Below are 19,159 nucleotides of genomic sequence, written 5' to 3'. Positions count from 1 at the left end.
CCCATTTTCATTTGTTTTTTGTTATGAAAATAGAAACTTTGATTGATTTGTACTGACTCCATCCTCTATTGTTTAGGTGCTCCTACCATTGAACTGAAGGAACAGATGGAAGGTGAAGAGGGACTAGACGTCCATATTGTGGCTAGGATCCATGGCTGTCCATTCCCCTCCCTCGTATGGCAGAAGGCTCCCATTGCCAAGCCTGAAGACAAGGCTGTAGTGCAATATGATCAGCATGTCAACAAGCTGGTCGTTGATAACAAATGTACGCTGCTGATCCAGCAGTCCAAGAGAGACGACAGCTCCCTGTACACTATCACTGCTAGCAACAGTCTGGGCAAATCCTCTAAGGAAATCAAACTCACTGTCCTAGGTGAGGAATCTCTCTTTGAATTTCTTTCTTTCTTTCTTTCTTTCTTTCTTTCTTTCTTTCTTTCTTTCTTTCTTTCTTTCTTTCTTTCTTTCTTTCTTTCTTTCTTTCTTTCTTTCTTTCTTTCTTTCTTTCTTTCTTTCTTTCTTTCTTTCTTTCTTTCTTTCTTTCTTTCTTTCTTTCTTTCTTTCATTCTTTCTGTTTGGTTAGTCCGCTTGATTGTGTTGTAATATGACACCATTGGCTCCTTTTCTTCCTCAACTCAGGACGACCTGGCGTACCTGTCGGGCCAATCGAATTCAAAGAGGTGTTTGCCGAGAGGATAACACTTGCATGGAAACCACCTAGAGATGATGGTGGCTCCAAGGTTACAAACTACGTCATTGAGAAGCGTGAGGAAAACAGAAAGTCATGGGTGCACGTTTCCGACGACCCCAAAGAAGGCCTCTATACAGTTCAGAGGCTGACTGAGGGCCATGAGTATGAGTTCCGTGTCATGGCTCAGAACAAATATGGAGTTGGACCACCGCTGTACAGCGAACCTGAGAAAGCAAGGAATCTCTTCAGTATGTTGAATGTACTATTGTATTATCAGCACTTTTTAAGTCAATGTCACCGTGGATATATTTCTTCTAACCAATTGTTTTATTGTTCCTCTAAACAGCTGTCCCTGGCCAAGTTGAGAAGCCCATAGTGGAAGACGTGACTCTTGAGTCAATGGTGATCGTCTGGGACGAGCCAAAATACGACGGTGGATCTCCAGTTAGTGGTTACTGGCTGGAGCGTAAAGAGACCACGGCTAAGCGCTGGACCAAAGTGAACCGCGCACCCATCAGGGTCATGCCCCTGGGTCAGGAGTATGAGATCACTGGTCTGCAGGAAGGAGCAATCTACCAGTTCCGTGTGACCGCAATCAACGCAGCTGGCATGGGACTTCCTAGTGTCCCATCGGATCCAGTTCTTTCAAGAGACCCTATTAGTAAGTTAACATATATAGTGAGCGTCCCAAATGGCACCCTATTTCCGGCCTATTTAGTGCACTATAGGGCCCTGGTCAAAAGTAGTGCACTATATAGGGAATATGGTGACATTTTAAGATGCATAAATACAGTTTTTCTTACATGGGGAGTGTTATTTTTCTATTTTCTATTTGTTATATAGCTATGTTGTTTCTATTGTTTTGCCTTCTGACATTGTAAATGTCATCTTGTTTGTGTGTAGCTCTCCCCGGTCCCCCAACCCCCAAAGTGACAGACTGGACCAAGTCAACAGTGGATCTGGAATGGATCCCACCTTTGATTGATGGTGGATCTAAGGTCACTGGTTACTTTGTTGAATACATAAACGAGGAAAAAGAAGCAGAAATTGAAAAACAGAAGGCAGCGGAAGCAGACAAAGTAGTAGTAAAAGAGAAAAAGGTTAAGAAAATCATATTCGACGAAGATGGAAATGAAATATTAGAATCAGAAGAAGAAGAAGAAGTAGTAGTGATAAAAGACGGATGGGAAAAGGTAATTACCTTTACTCAAATTATTTCTCAAATGTATTCTTTCAGAAACGCTTTTGATCTTAATGGGACAACCTGGTAAATTAATTTAAATAACATAAAATTAAGTGTATCTGAATGTTTGAAATACTTTTGTTTTCCCTTCTTCAGGCTAAAGACAAGGAGATTCGAGGCACTAAGTTTGTTGTGTCTGGACTGAAAGAGCTGGGAAGGTACAAGTTCAGAGTGAGGGCAGTGAACGCTGCTGGCGTCGGTGAGCCCGGTCAAGTGGCCGAAGTGATTGAATGCAAGGACAGAACAAGTAAGAGACAAGACAACTATGATATACAGTATGATTATCAATTTCTCCATTTGTTAGGTCTATGATAGAGGCTGTGTATATATTCCCTATATAGTGCACTATGCAGATAGTGTTTGCTATCTTAAACTAAGACACACTTGTTGTTTTAGTTGCCCCTGAAGTGGACTTGGATGCCACAGTGAAGGAAAAGATTGTAGTCCATGCTGGTGGTACCATCCGCCTCCTGGCCTACGTGTCAGGCAAGCCGGCACCAGAGATCACATGGAACAGAGACGACCAGCCTCTACCAGCAGAGGCTAAGGTTGAAACCACGTCAATCAGCTCTGCTCTGGTTATCAAAAACTGCAGACGCCATCACCAGGGTATATACACCCTTATTGCAAAGAATGAAGGAGGGGAAAGGAAGAAGGCTGTCATTGTGGAGGTGTTGGGTAAGAAGCAACTTTACTTATTCTTCTCATTGGTAAACTTGAGTACATCTCAGGAGATATCTGGGGCAGTATGTACAGTATGTACAAGCATCTCGGAGTAGGAGTGCTGATCTAGGATGAGTTTGGCCTTTTAGGTCATAATGAATAAGAGGGAGGGGGGCCTGATCCTAGATCAACACTCCTACTCTTAGATGCTTTACGCATACAGGCATAGGAGTTGAATGGTATTGAAAACTTGCTTCATATGTGGTTCTTAGATGTTCCCGGCCCAGTTGGTCAGCCGTTCTCTGGTGTGAACCTCACCACTGACTCCTGCAAGTTAACCTGGTGCTCACCTGAAGACGATGGTGGCTCGGCCATCACCAACTACATCATTGAGAAGAGAGAGTCTGACCGCATGGGCTGGACAGCAGTCTCTTACACAGTCACCAGGCACAATGCTGTGGTCCAGGGTCTCATCGACGGAAAGGGATATTTCTTCAGAATCGCAGCTGAAAATATCATCGGAATGGGTCCATTTATTGAATCACAACGACCAGTTCTCATCAAAGATCCTATTTGTGAGTTCCTGCCTATATCAATACCAGAACTACAGCTTTCTTATTGCTGTTACAAAACAAAAGCATATCCAGCTATTATTTATATTATTCCATTGGGCCTGATGAGATGTTTGTGTCCTTTTTCCATGCTAGCTGTTCCTGAGCGTCCTGAGGATCTAGAAGTCACAGCAATCACCAAAGACTCCATCAGTTTGGCCTGGAGACCACCTAAGTACGATGGTGGTTCTGCGGTTACAAGTTATGTGCTTGAAACTCGTCTGATCGGAAAGGATAACTTCACTAAGATCGATACTGATGACACGCTAATGGATAGGAAGTTCACAAAGGGAGGTCTCAAAGAGAATTCCACCTATGAATTCCGTGTCAGTGCTGTCAACGTGATTGGTCAGGGCAAGCACTCTTTCTGCACCAAGCCAATCCAGGTCAAGGAAGAACTTGGTAAGTGTTGAATAAGATAGTCATTCTAAATATCTTGGGGAATGTTGATTTATATATAGAAATATATATATATATATTTTTTGAAAACATCACTTCTTTGTTCTTCCATCCTCAGAGCCCCCAACAATCGACTTGGACTTCCGTGACAGACTGATTGTGCGTGTGGGAGATGTGTGCACCCTCCAGGGCCGCTTTACTGGAAAGCCAGCACCTACAATAACATGGACAAAGAACGAGGAAGAGCTGAAAGCAGATGAGGAGGTCACAATGACCAACACTAGTAAAACACTGTGCTTGGCTATGCCCAAGGCTAAACGTGAACACAGCGGCAGATACCAGGTGGTTGTGGAGAACATTGTCGGCTTACGAAAAGGAATCTGCAGTCTCACTGTTGTAGGTAAGTTGGTGAGGGTGTTCTTTGTTGTTCTTAGTTGACAGACCTTATGTCACTTTTAATTAACCCTTATAATCAAAATATGTTTGATTATTGACTGATCAATATCTGATAGATAATTAATTATAAAATGCTATTATTTTCCCTCAGATCGCCCCCAGCCTCCAGAGGGCCCAGTGGTCTTCAATGAGGTCTACAGGAACTACATGGTGATTTCCTGGAACCCTCCTCTGGACGATGGTGGATGTGCCATCTCCAACTACATCATTGAGAAGAGAGACACAAACAGAGACCTCTGGATGCCAGTGACAACAGCTTGCACCAGGACAACATGCAAAGTTCCTAAGCTGATTGAGGGCAGAGAGTACATCATCAGAATCTGTGCTGTGAACATCCATGGCGTCAGCAACCCACTGCTGTCTGCCGAGACCAAGGCTAAGGATATCTTCAGTAAGATACATACTGGGAAGATATAGGTTACATCCATAATGGCACCCTATTCCCTATATAGTGCACTACTTTTGACCAGGGCCCATAGGGCTCTGGTCAAAAGTAGTGCACTATGTAGGGAATTGGGTGCCATTTAAGATGCAACCATACTATCTTTTGTCATGAATGCATTTTGCTACAACTGATCTATTCTTTCTCCCATTACAGAGGTGCCAGATGCACCCAAACAGCCCATTGTGAAGGAGATCTATAAGGATCAAGCCCTCCTCACTTGGGAACCACCTGCGGATGGTGGCAAGCCCATCACTGGCTACGTCATTGAGAGGAAGGAGACCATGGCTAATAGATGGACTCGCGCATCCGGAAAAGACCGCATCTTCCCCAAAGTGGAGTACTTTGTTCCAGACCTCCTCGAGGGCTGTGAATATGAGTTCCGTGTCATGGCTGAGAACGTTGTGGGTCTGGGTGACCCCAGCCCTCCATCAAAGCCCATCTTTGCCAAAGATCCAATTGGTAAGTGACTTTGCGCAAAGTTAATTCATTCTTTACAAGATTTCAAAATGTTACCAATGTTTTAAAATTGTATCTAATTTTATCAACTGTTTCTTCCCTCAGTGCTTCCAAGCCCCCCCGTGCTGCCAGAAGCTGTGGATTGGACAAAGGAGTCTGTCTCACTATCTTGGCAGCCACCAAAGGACTGTGGCAGGGGAAAGATCTTTGGCTATCTCGTTGAGTTCAGTAAAGCTGGAGAGGAGTGGCAAAAAGTGAATCAGACTCCTGATTCCTGCCAAGAAACCAAGTTCAAGGTCATTAACCTGGAAGAGGGAGAATATTACAGATTCAGAGTTACTGCTGTGAACTTCGCTGGTGAATCTGAACCCGCATACACCACAGATCCAGTGAAGGCAGAAGACAGACTTGGTAAAATTACATTACATTTTATTTCATAATTTAGGTAATTCATTATCATTGAAATAAACAACTGAATTATTACACCTATTGTTTTTCTAATCCTAAAAGAACCTCCTGAGTTGGATGTTGAACTGGGTATGCCTCGTGAGTTGAAAGCCATGGCCAGAACCCATATCAATCTGATAGCTGGAATCAAGGGAATTCCATTCCCCAAAGTCACATGGAAGAAGAACGATGAAGACGTCCCCACAAGAGCCGAAATTGAGGTCAATCCACTAGGATCTAAATTGGAGATGCGCTACTGTGCCCGTTCTGACTGTGGCGACTACACTCTGAACATTGAAAACTCATCTGGATCAAAGACTGCCACATGCACAGTCCTCGTCCTTGGTAAGGGATTTTTCTGTCATAATTTGTGTCAGAAATTAATGAAGACAGATGTATAGTGCTTAGCATGCTGGGTTGCTATAATTATGTTATTCTTTACTCTATTAGACAAACCTGGTCCAATCCAGCACCTGAGGGTTTCAGAGGTGAGAAGCGATTCAGCCTATCTCTCCTGGAAAGACCCTGAGGACAATGGAGGAGCACGTATTACCAACTTCGTCGTGGAGAAGAAAGATGTGGCAGCCGCACAGTGGGTGCCAGTCTGCTCTTCGTCTAAGAAACGCAGCATGACGGCCAAGCACTTGATGGAAGGAACATCGTATTTGTTCCGCGTTGCTGCTGAGAATCAGTTTGGCAGAAGTGAATACATTGAAACAACCAAAGCCGTCAAAGCCATGAATCCTCTGTGTGAGTATCAATCAACCCAAATACAGTAAGACCTACTGGTGTATTGTAATGTACCTGGTATCTTGATCACTAACTTGACGTACAGTGAGGGAAAAAAGTATTTGATCCCCTGCTGATTTTGTATGTTTGCTTACTGACAAAGAAATGATCAGTCTATAATTTTAATGGTAGGTTTATTTGAACAGTGAGATACAGAATAACAACAACAAAATCCAGAAAAACGCATGTCAACATTTTTTGAAATTGATTTGCCTTTTAATGAGGGAAATAAGTATTTGACCCCCTCTCACTCAGAAAGATTTCTGGCTCCCAGGTGTCTTTTATACAGGTAACGAGCTGAGATTAGGAGCACACTCTTAAAGGGAGTGCTCCTAATCTCAGCTTGTTACCTGTATAAAAGACACCTGTCCACAGAAGCAATCAATCAATCAGATTCCAAACTCTCCACCATGGCCAAGACCAAAGAGCTCTCCAAGGATGTCAGGGACAAGATTGTTGACTTACACAAGGCTGGAATGGGCTACAAGACCATCGCCAAGCAGCTTGGTGAGAAGGTGACAACAGAAACACAAAATAACTGTCAATCTCCCCGGCCTGGGGCTCCATGCAAGATCTCACCTCGTGGAGTTGCAATGATCATGAGAACGGTGAGGAATCAGCCCAGAACTACACGGGAGGATATTGTCAATGATCTCAAGGCAGCTGGGACCATAGTCACCAAGAAAACAATTGGTATCACACTACGCCGTGAAGGACTGAAATCCTGCAGCGCCCGCAAGGTCCCCCTGCTCAAGAAAGCACATATACAAGCCCGTCTGATGTTTGCCAATGAACATCTGAATGATTCAGAGGAGAACTGGGTGAAAGTGTTGTGGTCAGATGAGACCAAAATCGAGCTCTTTGGCATCAACTCAACTCGCCGTGTTTGGAGGAGGAGAAATGTTGCCTATGACCCCAAGAACACCATCCCCACCATCAAACATGGAGGTGGAAACATTATGGTTTGGGGGTGTTTTTCTGCTAAGGGGACAGGACAACTTCACCGCATCAAAGGGACGATGGACGGGGCCATGTACCGTCAAATCTTGGGTGAGAACATCCTTCCCTCAGCCAGGGCATTGAAAATGGGTCGTGGATGGGTATTCCAGCATGACAATGACCCAAAACACACGGCCAAGGCAACAAAGGAGTGGCTCAAGGAGAAGCACATTAAGGTCCTGGAGTGGCCTAGCCAGTCTCCAGACCTTAATCCCATAGAAAATCTGTGGAGGGAGCTGAAGGTTCGAGTTGCCAAACGTCAGGCTCGAAACCTTAATGACTTGGAGAAGATCTGCAAAGAGGAGTGGGACAAAATCCCTCCTGAGATATGTGCAAACCTGGTGGCCAACTACAAGAAATGTCTGACCTCTGTGATTGCCAACAAGGGTTTTGCCACCAAGTCATGTTTTGCAGAGGGGTCAAATACTTATTTCCCTCATTCAAATGCAAATCAATTTATAACATTTTTGACATGCGTTTTTCTGGATTTTTTTGTTGTTATTCTGTCTCTCACTGTTCAAATAAACCTACCTTTAAAATTATAGACTGATCATGTCTTTGTCAGTGGGCAAACGTACAAAATCAGCAGGGGATCAAATACTTTTTTCCCTCAATGTATGTAATCTAATCTCAGCTAATCTAATGTATGGTCTATTTTCAGTCCCACCTGGTCCACCAAAGGACTTGCACCATGTAGATGTGGACAAGACAGAGGTCTGGCTTGTGTGGAACTGGCCTGACCGCAACGGAGGTAGTGACATCACAGGTTTCCTGGTTGAGTACCAAGAGGAAGGAGAAAGAGAGTGGGACGAATGGAACACCGTCAGCATCCCTGAGAGCCACATCACTGGCCTCGAGGAAGGAAAGACTTACAGATTCCGTGTGAGAGCTGAGAACGCTATTGGACTGAGTAGACCAGACACCACTGTGCCCGTTCTCTGCCAGGAGAAGCTTGGTGAGGTTTACTATATATTTACTTAATGCTTTGGTTTCTCTGACAGAAATTAGTCCAAGTCCTAGGCTAAAAAGCAAACTCAATAAAGATTATTCATTGAAAGTGCTTCTTAGTCCAGGATTAGGCTTAATCTGTGTCCAGGAAACCACCCCTATATGTATTGATTTGTAGACAACATAATTGCTATCATCAAACTAATTATATAAATTAATCTATATCTCGTTCTCCATCTTTTCACAGTGGCTCCAATTGTTGAAGTTGATGCCAAGCTGATCGAAGGGATCATCGTGAAATGTGGAAGCACAATCAGACTCCCTGCTATCATGAGAGGCATTCCTGCGCCTACTGCCAAATGGTCCATTGACGGAGCAGAAATTGTACCCGAAGGCGCAGTTAAGATTGAGAGTGACAACTATTCAACAGTTCTCAGCATTAATGAGTGTTTGAGAACCGACAGTGGAACCTATATCCTCACAGTGTCCAACCCTGCAGGAACCAAGACTCTGGCTTTGAATGTGACCGTTCTTGATGTGCCCGCAGCTCCCATTGGACCAGTCAATATCCTTGAGGTTACCCCTGAGTACATGCTTATTGACTGGCGTTCTCCAAAGGATGATGGTGGAAGCCCTGTAACAGGTTACATTGTTGAGAAGAGAGAGGCTAAGAAGGAAACCTGGGGAGGTGTGAGCTCTGGTAGCGCAGCCACAAAGCTTAAGATCTCTCGTTTGCAGAGCGGTGTTGAATATGTTGTGCGTATTCGCGCAGAGAACAAAATGGGTATCGGCGCTCCTCTTGAAAGTGCACCAACCGTTGCCCAACACACGTTTGAAGCCCCTGGCCATCCAGGCAAACCAAACACATCGGACATTGCAGAAGATGCTCTCACTGTTGGGTGGACCATGCCATTGTTTGATGGAGGCAGTCAAATCACTGGATATATTGTTGAGCGTAGACATAAGGGCGGAAAATGGATCCGTGTCAACACGACACCCTGTAAGGATCTCAGAATCAGAGTACTTGGTCTCTTTGAGGGAAATGAGTATGAGTTTAGAGTTTTCGCTGAAAACATTGCCGGTTTCAGTGGACCTTCTGCCATATCAGACCCAGCAAAGCCCTGTCGTCAAATCACAGCTCCTGGACCTCCAGTTAATCCCAGAATCAAGGACTACAGTAAGGAAAATGCAGACCTAGTCTGGATTAAGCCCAACAAAGATGGAGGCAGTCCAATCATGGGCTACATTATTGAAATGCAGAAAGCTGGCGGAGAATGGGCGATCATCAACATGGATGGTCACATTAAGCAGTGTGCTTACAGAGTTAAAGGCCTTGAAGAACACTCAGAGTACAGGTTCCGCATTAGTGCTGTAAATATGATTGGAGTTGGAGAGCCTAGGGAATGCCCTGAATCGGTGGTTGCCAAAGACATCATGATACCTCCTGAGATTGAGATGGATGCTACAAGCCGTGAGCGTTTGACTGTCCGTGTTGGACATAACATCAACATCATTGGTTACGTGAAAGCCAGACCTGACCCAGAGATTATCTGGAAAAGGGGTGAGGACGTTTTGGAAACCGCCAAGCGCACAACACTAACTAAAAACTTCCCTGTTGTTCAACTGAGAATCAAAGAGGCAACCAGAGCAGACCATGGAAAGTATGTTTTGAAGGCTAACAACTACAGTGGTGAAGCCGAAGCTACGATAACTGTGAATGTGTTGGATAGACCTGGACACTGTCAGAATCTAAAGACCACCTATGTGACCAGAGACTCCTGTATGGTGTCCTGGGAGAACCCTGTGGACAACGGAGGCTCTGAGATTACAAACTACATTGTTGAGTGCCGTGAACCCAGTGTGAGGCTTTGGTCAATGATCTCATCTGACTGCACTAACCGCATGGTTAAAGCCAAACTCATGGAGGGCCACGAGTATCTCTTCCGTGTTTGTGCTGTGAACAAATGCGGCCCTGGGCCCACAGTGGAGACAAAACAACCAACCCTTGCCATCGATCCCATTAACAAGCCTGGTGCGCCAGAGAACTTCCGCGTAACTGACGTTGGTAAGAACTTTGTCTTCTTGAAATGGAGGAGGCCAGACTATGACGGTGGAAGCCCCAACATTGGCTACGCTTTGGAGAGCAAAGTGGGAGTGGAAGAATGGGTGCCATTACATGAGGATCTGATTACGAATACATTCTTCATGGCTGACAAGTGTGTGGAAAAACAAACCTATCAGTTCAGAGTGCAGACATGCAATGAAGGTGGAGAAAGTGACTGGGTGAAAACTGGTGATGTTCTTGTCAAAGAGGAGATCCAGAAACCAGTGCTTGATATAAAGTTAGCTGGAGCCCTTGTGGTTAAAACTGGAGAGTCTATCAGAATTGAGGCGGGACTCAGAGGAATGCCTCAACCAGAGGTGAAGTGGGTGAAGGACAAGGCCACAGGAGATAACCCTAGAGTTAGTGTTGAAACGGGCACAGATTATTCTAAATTCCTTATGACCAAATCCAAACGCACAGACACCGGAAAATATGTTGTCACCGCCACAAACTCTGCTGGAACTTTCACTGGATATGCAATTGTCAATGTCTTGGATGTCCCAGGGCCTGTGAGAGACGTGAAGGTGTCTGGAATCGGAGTAGACAAATGTAGAGTTACATGGGATCTCCCAGAAGATGAAGGTGGATGTGAAGTTGATAGCTATATCATTGAGAAATGTGAGACAAGAAGAATGGTCTGGTCCACATACTCTGCTTCACTTGTCACCAACTATTGCAATGTCATCCGACTAGTAGAAGGAAATGAGTACATCTTCCGCATCAGAGCAGAAAACAAGATGGGGACAGGTCCTGCAGTGGAGAGCAAACCTGTCACAGCTAGGACTCAGTTCAACAGACCTGGACCACCAGAATCACCAGAGATCACCAAGATCGGCAAGGAGGAGATGACAGTCGTGTGGGCCCCACCAGAGAATGATGGTGGAAAGTCTATCACTGGTTATATCCTGGAAAGGAAAGAAAAGCGCGCTGTCAAATGGGTGCCATGCACAAAGAGTACCATCTCTGAGAGACGCATGAAAGTCAGCAACTTGATTCCCAACCACGAGTATCAGTTCCGTGTCAAGGCTGAAAATGAAGTCGGACTGGGAGAGCCAAGCAAACCATGCAGACCAGTAGCAGCCAAAGATCCAATTGGTACAGCATTTATGCATTTTTGTGATATTGTATTATTATTATTATTGGTTATGATTTTTCTCTGTTGGTTGTACTGACATGCAAACATTTTGTTTTCCTTGATTCCAGAGGCTCCTGGTCCTCCAGGCAGTTTCAAGGTGATTGACAGCACCAAGACATCCATTACTCTTGGGTGGGCCAAGCCTATTTATGATGGAGGTGCTCCTATCATTGGTTACATGGTTGAAATGAGAGACAAACCTGAGCCTAAACCTGAAGTGGTTGAAGCTGAAGCTGTTCCTGAAGCTGTGCCTGAAGCTAAACCTGCAGAGGAAGCTAAGCCTGAAGGTGAAGGCAAGCCTGAAGGTGAAGCTGTAGCTAAGCCTGAAGCAGCAGTAGCAGGAGAAGGTGAGGAAGAACATGAAGAGGACTCTGAGGATGAAGCTGCTGCAGTTGCAGCTAAAGCTAAAGCTGAAGCTAAACGTAAGAAGAAAGAAGAGGGCTGGAAGAAGTGCAACACTGGTGCTGGTGTGCTAGTGCACACAGAATTCACCATTCCAAACTTGAATGAGAAGCAGATGTACGAATTCAGAGTCTCTGCACAGAACCAGGTCGGCTGGGGCCGCCCCGCTACACTCAAAGAGGCCGTCAACCCCAAGGAGGTCCTCGGTAAGTGAATACTTCTTGATATAGGCCTAGACGAGAACATATCCAGTTGATATAGAACTGTAGCTAATAGCTTTAGTTTTATGGTGATCTCTCAATGTCTGATGTATGTTCTCCCCCTTCCCTTACCCACTTACAGAGGCACCAGAGATCGACTTGGATGCCAGTCTCAGGAAGGGCTTCACTGTTAGAGCAGGCTGCCCCATCAGGCTCTTCGCTACTATCAGAGGAAGACCATCCCCCAAAGTAACCTGGAAGAAGCTTGGTGTTGATAATGTGGTCAGGAGAGGGCACGTGGATCAGATTGATACGATGTCCTTCCTTGTGATCCCTGAGAGCACTCGGGATGACTCCGGCAAATACTCTCTGACACTCTCCAACTCCGCTGGGGAGAAAGCTATATTTGTGCGTGTTAAAGTATTGGGTAAGTCACTGGAGGTGTATCTTTTCACTTTTTATGGCAGTCTGTGATATGACAGAGCACTATTCACTGTGAAAGACTTTAAACAAGACAAAATTCTTAACAATGTCAAATGAATGTTGTTAGTTTGATTACAGTATAATTGTTTGTACTGTTATATGGACTGTATCCAATATTGATGTTACATTTGTTGAATAGATACTCCTGGACCTGTCGGAGGATTTGAGGTCTGTGATGTGACAAGCACCGGTTGTCAGCTGTCTTGGCTCCCTCCGGATAACGATGGTGGCTGCCAAATCCAGAACTACATCGTTGAGAAACGTGAACTCAACAAGAAGACTTGGTCAAATTGTATCAACGATTTGAAGAAAACAAGCTTCAAAGTCACTGGCCTCACACCTGGCTGTGACTACTACTTTAGAGTTATGGCAGTCAATAAATATGGCATTGGTGTTCCTAAAGACTCTCCAAAAGCTTATCTGACAACTGATCCTATAAGTAAGTGCACTGTTACAGTATACCTAATATTGTAATTAAATAGTGGATAGTGTAAGTGGATTTTATTGTTTTGTGTTTTGATTCACATAAATCTCAAATGTTTCTTAAAACAGGTGAACCTGATCCACCGAAGAAGATGGATGTCTTGGAAATGACAAAGAACAGTGCCACTCTGGGATGGCTGAAACCTTTGAGGGATGGTGGAGCTAAGATCAATGGCTACATGGTTGATTACAAAGAGGACGGTAAACCAGAAGACAAATGGACGCCATATTCCGTTGTTAAAGACTTAACCATTGTAGTCGTTGGACTACAAGAGGGCACAAAGTACAAGTTCAGAGTTGCAGCAAGAAACGTGGCTGGAACCAGTCTGGCAAGAGAAGCTGAGGGAGTATTTGAAGTCAAGGAGCAGCTGAGTAAGTTGCAAAGCTTTAGAAAATTCCCAGAAATACCCTGTCTGGATTGAGTTTTGTGTAAAAAAAAAAAAAGGTGTCCCTGTTGCACACCACTTTGTAAGTCTTAATTTTAAAAACATGTTTTCCAATCTTTTTTAGTGGCACCGAAGATCATCATGCCTGATATTGTCACAGTAAAAGCAGGAGAGAAAATGAGAGTTGAAGCTATTGTGGCTGGAAAACCTGCACCATTCTGCAAATGGAGGCAAGGAGCCGAGGATCTGTTGACATCTGATCGTCGCATGGTGCAAAAGTCTCCAAACTGCATTACGCTCATCATGAAAGACGTCTCAAGAAAGGACAGTGGCTACTACAGTCTTTCTGCTGAGAACAGCACCGCCAAAATCAGCCAGATTCTTAGGGTCGTAGTGCAGGGTAAGTTTTATTGAGGAAACCTAAAATAATTGACTAATACACTGCCAGAATGCATAGTCTAAATGGATGCTGATGGGTACATGTCTTCATCTCACAGATAAGCCTGGGCCTCCTGACGCTCCCCTGGAGATCGTTGAGGTTGATATTGATGCTTGCGCACTCCAGTGGAACCAACCCAGTGAGGACGGTGGAAGCAACATCACCAACTACGTCATTGAGAAGTGTGATGTGAGCAGAGGAGACTGGGTCATAGCTTCTGGCTCATGCACCACGACCAGCTACAGAGTTGGCAAGCTTACCCCAGGAATGGAGTATGGCTTCCGTGTCCGAGCTGAGAACCGATTTGGTATCTCAGAGCCAATCTATTCAGAGAAAATGATCGCTAGATATCCCTTCGGTGAGTTAAGCATGACAGAAAGTATAAGCATGGTCAAACATTTTTATGGCTATTGTACAATGAACTATGATTGTCTAAGTAATATAGTGTTGTGTACATTATGTACAATACATTTGTTTTACAAAATGTATGTTCGTCTTGCTAACTCCATATTTTAATTCCAGATGTCCCAGGCGAGCCCAGAAATCTGTGTATCACGAAAGTCAAGAGTGAAGCAGTGTCTCTGTCCTACGAGACCCCATCAACTGACGGTGGTAGTCCTCTTACCGGATACTGCATTGAGCGCAAAGAGAGGAACAGCCTTCTCTGGGTGAAAGCAAATGAGTCCGTTGTCCGTGGACTTGAATACAACTGCACAGGCTTAATGGAAGGTCTGGAATATGCATTCAGGGTGTCTGCCCTCAACAAGGCCGGACAGGGTAAACCAAGCAAACAGACTGACTGGGTCACAGCAAGAACACCCATCGGTAAGTCATTGGGCATGTGATGTATGGCTTACGGTGTCCCTCACTGGCTTTGAAATCTGTAACCTGTCAATTAAAACTCATGGATGTTGTCATTTTCTTATTCTAGATCCACCTGGCAAACCTGAGGTAATGGATGTGACAAAGAGCACAGTTTCACTTGTTTGGACTCGTCCCCAAAATGATGGAGGTAGCAAGCTCATCGGATACTATGTGGAGTATATGAAGATTGGTCAAGAAGTAGAGAAATGGGTTCGCTGCAATGCCAACTGCCAGAACGTCAAGACAGAAGACTATGTTGTAGCTGGCCTGGAGGAGGGAGCCCAGTATCGCTTCAGAGTTTTCGCCAAGTCAGCGATCAACATCAGCTTGCCTTCTGAGATCTCAGACGCCATCCCAGTGTTTGCAGAGAATGGTAGGCCACTGCTTCTTCAGAACATTGACAAAACTAAGTTGTTTTTGTTTTTATTTTAGATTTTAGTGTGTAATGACTAAATGCCATTTTTTTATCCCTAAATTATTAAAGATAATTGTGGATTGCATGGCCAACACAGACCTTTTACTTTATGTGATGTGTCTCTTGTTTCTTCAGTTCCCCCCAGGGTCGAGCTGGGAGTGGACATGAAGAACATGATCATAGTGAAGGCTGGAGAAAATGTCTCCTTTGATGCTGTAGTGTTTGGAAAACCACTGCCTAAGGTTACATGGAAGAGAAATGGTGTTCCGTTGAAACTGGTGGAGGGGATGAAGATGACACAGAAGAGACATACACACATTCTGGAATTGTTTTCTGTCGCAAGGAAGGAGTCTGGAGAGTACACTATTCTAGCGGAAAATCCCAATGGGGCTAAATACGCCAATATTAAGCTCAAGGTTCTAGGTATGCAAAATTACAATAACTCTTAATTTGTCTTATTATTGTGCACACATTCAAAACTGATGTTGTAGCTTCATGATACATATTTTTTATTTTTGTCTTTTTATATACTCAAACTCTTTAACAGCTTGAGATATGTTAGTGTAATTTATATGAATGTGTTTGTGAGGGTCTGCAAGAGAATACAGAATACAATATTAATATATTCAGAATCAATTGTCGATGTGTAAAACAATCTATGTGTTCTCTTTAGACAAACCTGGCCCACCAGCTGGAGTGAAGATCACCAAGGTGTTTGCGGACCGTATTAAGATGAGGTGGGAGCCACCTGTTGCAGATGGAGGCTCTGAAATCACCAACTACATCATTGACAAACGTGAGACCAGCAGAGCGAACTGGGCTCTGGTCACCTCCAATATCAATGGTCAACTGACCGATTGCGCAGTAGAGAAACTGATGCAGAACCATGAATACCAGTTCAGGGTCAGTGCTGAGAACCAGTATGGTATTGGGGACCCCATCCTCACCGACCCTGTCATGGTCAAGAATCCATATGGTAATATTTCAAGCTTGTACATCATTTTATATATATCATATTTTAGCTTGAATATAAATTGCTTACACATTTTCACTTTGCTTGAGTCGGAAACACAGTGGAACTTCTTCTGCTTGCGCATTATTTAAGTGATTTCTCCTTCTTTCTCTCTCGTTCTCTTTCTCTCTCTCATTTGCAGATGTTCCTGGTCCTAGCGAGCCACCAGTTATTACCAACATTACAGCCAATTCTATGACTGTCAGCTGGAAGGCGCCAGCTGATGACGGTAAAGCTACCATTCTGGGTTACATGGTTGAGAAACGTGAAGCATCAGAGCTCAACTGGGCTAAAGTCAACCGTAAACCAGTGATTGACAGGAGCATCAAAGCTGCCCAGCTCTCAGAGGGATCTGAGTATGAGTTCAGAGTTATTGCCATGAACAAAGCTGGATTTGGCAAACCAAGTGATGCATCCAATGCTGCCCTTGCCGTGGATCCTGTTTGTAAGTATTACAGCCACATTTGCTCACTTAAATCATAAAGGATTGCATGTCCCCACACTTCTCGGTAACATTGTCTTATGTTCTTCCTTCAGATCCACCTGCACCACCTGCCTTCCCTAAAGTCGTTGACTCAACACACAGCACCATTAGCTTGTCTTGGTCCAAGCCTGCTTACGATGGTGGTTGTGAGATCTTCGGCTACCTTGTCGAGTGCAAGAGAGCTGATGCAGAACACTGGACGAAGTGCAATGTGCCCAAGAAGCTGCAAGAAACCAAGTTCCTGGTTACTGGTCTCGTTGATAAAACAGAATATGTGTTCCGTGTCTTTGCCGTGAACAAGATCGGATACAGCGAACCAAGTGAAGTTCCTGGGAAACACGAGGCGAAAGACATCCTGAGTACGTCAACATTATCAAAATACTCTCAAGTCTGTGCAAAACAATTACTAATCTAAGTAACCCACCAATTTGGAAATAAACATGTAATACAGTACTATCTATTCAACCAAAATACATCCATACCTCTATCTTGTCTGACTCTCTACTACTTTCTATTTTAACTTGTAGTTGCCGCTGATGCTGAGCTGGATGCAGACCTTCGCAAGGCACTGGTCCTGAGAGCCGGAGTCACAATGAGACTGTATGTGCCACTGATAGGACGTCCCCCACCCAAGGTGGTGTGGACCAAGGTCAATGCCAACCTCAAAGAACGAGCAGGAGTCATGATCAAAACGAGCGAATGGGATACCCTTATGTACATTGAGGATATCAACAGATATGATGCTGGCAAATACGTTTTGTCGATTGAAAACGACAGTGGAAAAAAGTCTTACACTATCGTCGTGAAGGTCCTAGGTAGGCTAGGATTCTTGTCTGAAAAGAATATCATTTTTTGTAACATAATTTGACCAAATGTGGTTTTATCTACTAAACCATAATGTCATAAAGTAATATAACAAATCATAATTTTTTTCTATAGATACTCCTGGTCCACCACTGAATCTGATTGTGAAGGAAACATCTCTGAACCATGCATCCATCGGCTGGGATCCTCCTCTGATTGATGGAGGAAGCCCAGTGAAGAGCTACATTGTTGAGAAGCGTCTTGCAGAGAGAAAGGCATGGACCTGTGTCATAGCTGAATGCCCCAAATCTACTTTCAGGATTACTAACTTGGAAGCTGGACAGGCCTACTGTTTCAGAGTCTTGGCTGAAAATAACTATGGTATCGGAGAAGGTTGTGAGACTGCCGGAGTTGTAAGAGCTTCAGGTAGGTTTTGTTGGCTGTGATCATGTGTTTTTTTATACTATTAGATGTTAAATGTAATTTATTAGTTGGATTTTTAATTATCAAATGACCTTGTTACCTGATTTCAGAACTACCTGGAGCAGTTATGGATTTCAAGGCACTGTCGATCACTAAAGATTCCATTCATATTGGCTGGAAGAAACCAATCAGTGATGGTGGAAGTCACATCAGCGCCTATCTTCTGGAGCTCCAGGAAGGTGAAGAGAAGTATAAGGAGCTAGTGAAAGGAAAGGTCATGTCACACATGATGGTTGAACTTGAAGAAGGAAAGGAGTACTCTTACAGAGTGAAAGCAATCAATGAGTCTGGAGAGGGTCCACCTTCCGAGCTCACTGTGATCGCTAAAGATCAAATCGGTAAGTCCAGTAGTCCAGTGTTAATTAGCTAGGCTATCAAACCACTCAGAAAATATACCGGAGATTAAATGCATGGCCATTTTAGAAACGTATATCTATTGGTAATCTTCAAGTTTTCTTCAAATGTTTCTAATTGTCCTAGCATAAATGTGTTCTATTTTAGCATTTCATTTACTTAATTTGTCTGCACTTGTATTAATAATATTATCTGTTTCATAGATTAATAAGTATTGTGTTCCTACCTTGCAGTTGCACCTGACTGTGACCTGAGTGGCATCCCAGATCTGTGCTATGTTGCCAAGGAGGGAAGCACAGTCCGTATCAACATCCCTATTGTTGGCAAACCAGCTCCGTCAGCCATCTGGAAGAAGGGACATGTTTCTCTGGGAGACAGTGGAAGAATGTCAGTTGAATCTACACCAACTTTGACAACGTTGCTCATCCGTGATTGCCAGAGAGGTGATGCAGAAAATTACACAATCCTGCTAAGAAACGCAGCAGGAGTCAAAGAAGCAAAGATGCAGATTAGGGTGGTTGGAAAACCAGGAATCCCAACAGGACCTTTCAAGTTTGATGAAATCACTGCCGATGGAATCACTCTGGAGTGGGGTCCACCAAAAGATGATGGTGGCACTGAAATATCCAACTACATTCTGGAGAAGCGGCAATCAACAGCCAACAAGTGGGCTACAGTGGCCTCCGCTATCCAGAAGAATACCATGAGAGTTACCAGGCTCCATGATGGTACCGAATACATCTTCAGAGTGTTTGCAGAAAACAAATATGGAGTTGGAGAATGCCTCAAATCCGACCCAGTGGTGGCTCAGCATCCATTCAGTGAGTTCTCGTCATATTGAAAATATAAAGTAAAATGTTTGAAAGAAAGAGTTTTTAGGACTTCAGAAATATGTATTCAGCAATAGTTTGATGATTGATTGACAGATGTAATATATGGCAATAATTTCACTAAACTCAAAACATTC

General features: G+C 44.0%; 1 protein-coding gene across 1 annotated transcript in view; it reads left to right on the top strand.

Moving 5' to 3' along the window:
- LOC121536983 (titin) overlaps positions 1–19,159 on the top strand; it is a 194,042-nt gene that overhangs the window by 119,171 nt on the left and 55,712 nt on the right. The window contains exons 140-171 of the mRNA XM_041844684.2: positions 77–373; positions 637–936; positions 1,035–1,349; positions 1,592–1,881; positions 2,028–2,178; positions 2,328–2,609; positions 2,867–3,169; positions 3,302–3,607; positions 3,723–4,004; positions 4,152–4,451; positions 4,659–4,964; positions 5,067–5,372; positions 5,472–5,753; positions 5,859–6,158; positions 7,858–8,151; positions 8,392–11,343; positions 11,452–11,991; positions 12,128–12,412; positions 12,608–12,907; positions 13,021–13,323; positions 13,462–13,737; positions 13,835–14,134; positions 14,299–14,601; positions 14,708–15,013; positions 15,191–15,478; positions 15,729–16,031; positions 16,210–16,512; positions 16,605–16,910; positions 17,079–17,366; positions 17,491–17,781; positions 17,889–18,176; positions 18,426–19,013. Of these exons, the coding sequence (XP_041700618.2) occupies positions 77–373; positions 637–936; positions 1,035–1,349; positions 1,592–1,881; positions 2,028–2,178; positions 2,328–2,609; positions 2,867–3,169; positions 3,302–3,607; positions 3,723–4,004; positions 4,152–4,451; positions 4,659–4,964; positions 5,067–5,372; positions 5,472–5,753; positions 5,859–6,158; positions 7,858–8,151; positions 8,392–11,343; positions 11,452–11,991; positions 12,128–12,412; positions 12,608–12,907; positions 13,021–13,323; positions 13,462–13,737; positions 13,835–14,134; positions 14,299–14,601; positions 14,708–15,013; positions 15,191–15,478; positions 15,729–16,031; positions 16,210–16,512; positions 16,605–16,910; positions 17,079–17,366; positions 17,491–17,781; positions 17,889–18,176; positions 18,426–19,013 (12,534 nt within the window). The remainder of the gene's footprint in view (positions 1–76; positions 374–636; positions 937–1,034; positions 1,350–1,591; positions 1,882–2,027; positions 2,179–2,327; positions 2,610–2,866; positions 3,170–3,301; positions 3,608–3,722; positions 4,005–4,151; positions 4,452–4,658; positions 4,965–5,066; positions 5,373–5,471; positions 5,754–5,858; positions 6,159–7,857; positions 8,152–8,391; positions 11,344–11,451; positions 11,992–12,127; positions 12,413–12,607; positions 12,908–13,020; positions 13,324–13,461; positions 13,738–13,834; positions 14,135–14,298; positions 14,602–14,707; positions 15,014–15,190; positions 15,479–15,728; positions 16,032–16,209; positions 16,513–16,604; positions 16,911–17,078; positions 17,367–17,490; positions 17,782–17,888; positions 18,177–18,425; positions 19,014–19,159) is intronic.

The sequence above is a fragment of the Coregonus clupeaformis genome, chromosome 23, assembly GCF_020615455.1.
Source record: "Coregonus clupeaformis isolate EN_2021a chromosome 23, ASM2061545v1, whole genome shotgun sequence".
Taxonomy (NCBI): Eukaryota; Metazoa; Chordata; class Actinopteri; order Salmoniformes; family Salmonidae; genus Coregonus; species Coregonus clupeaformis.
This window is presented reverse-complemented; position numbering and strand designations above follow the sequence as displayed.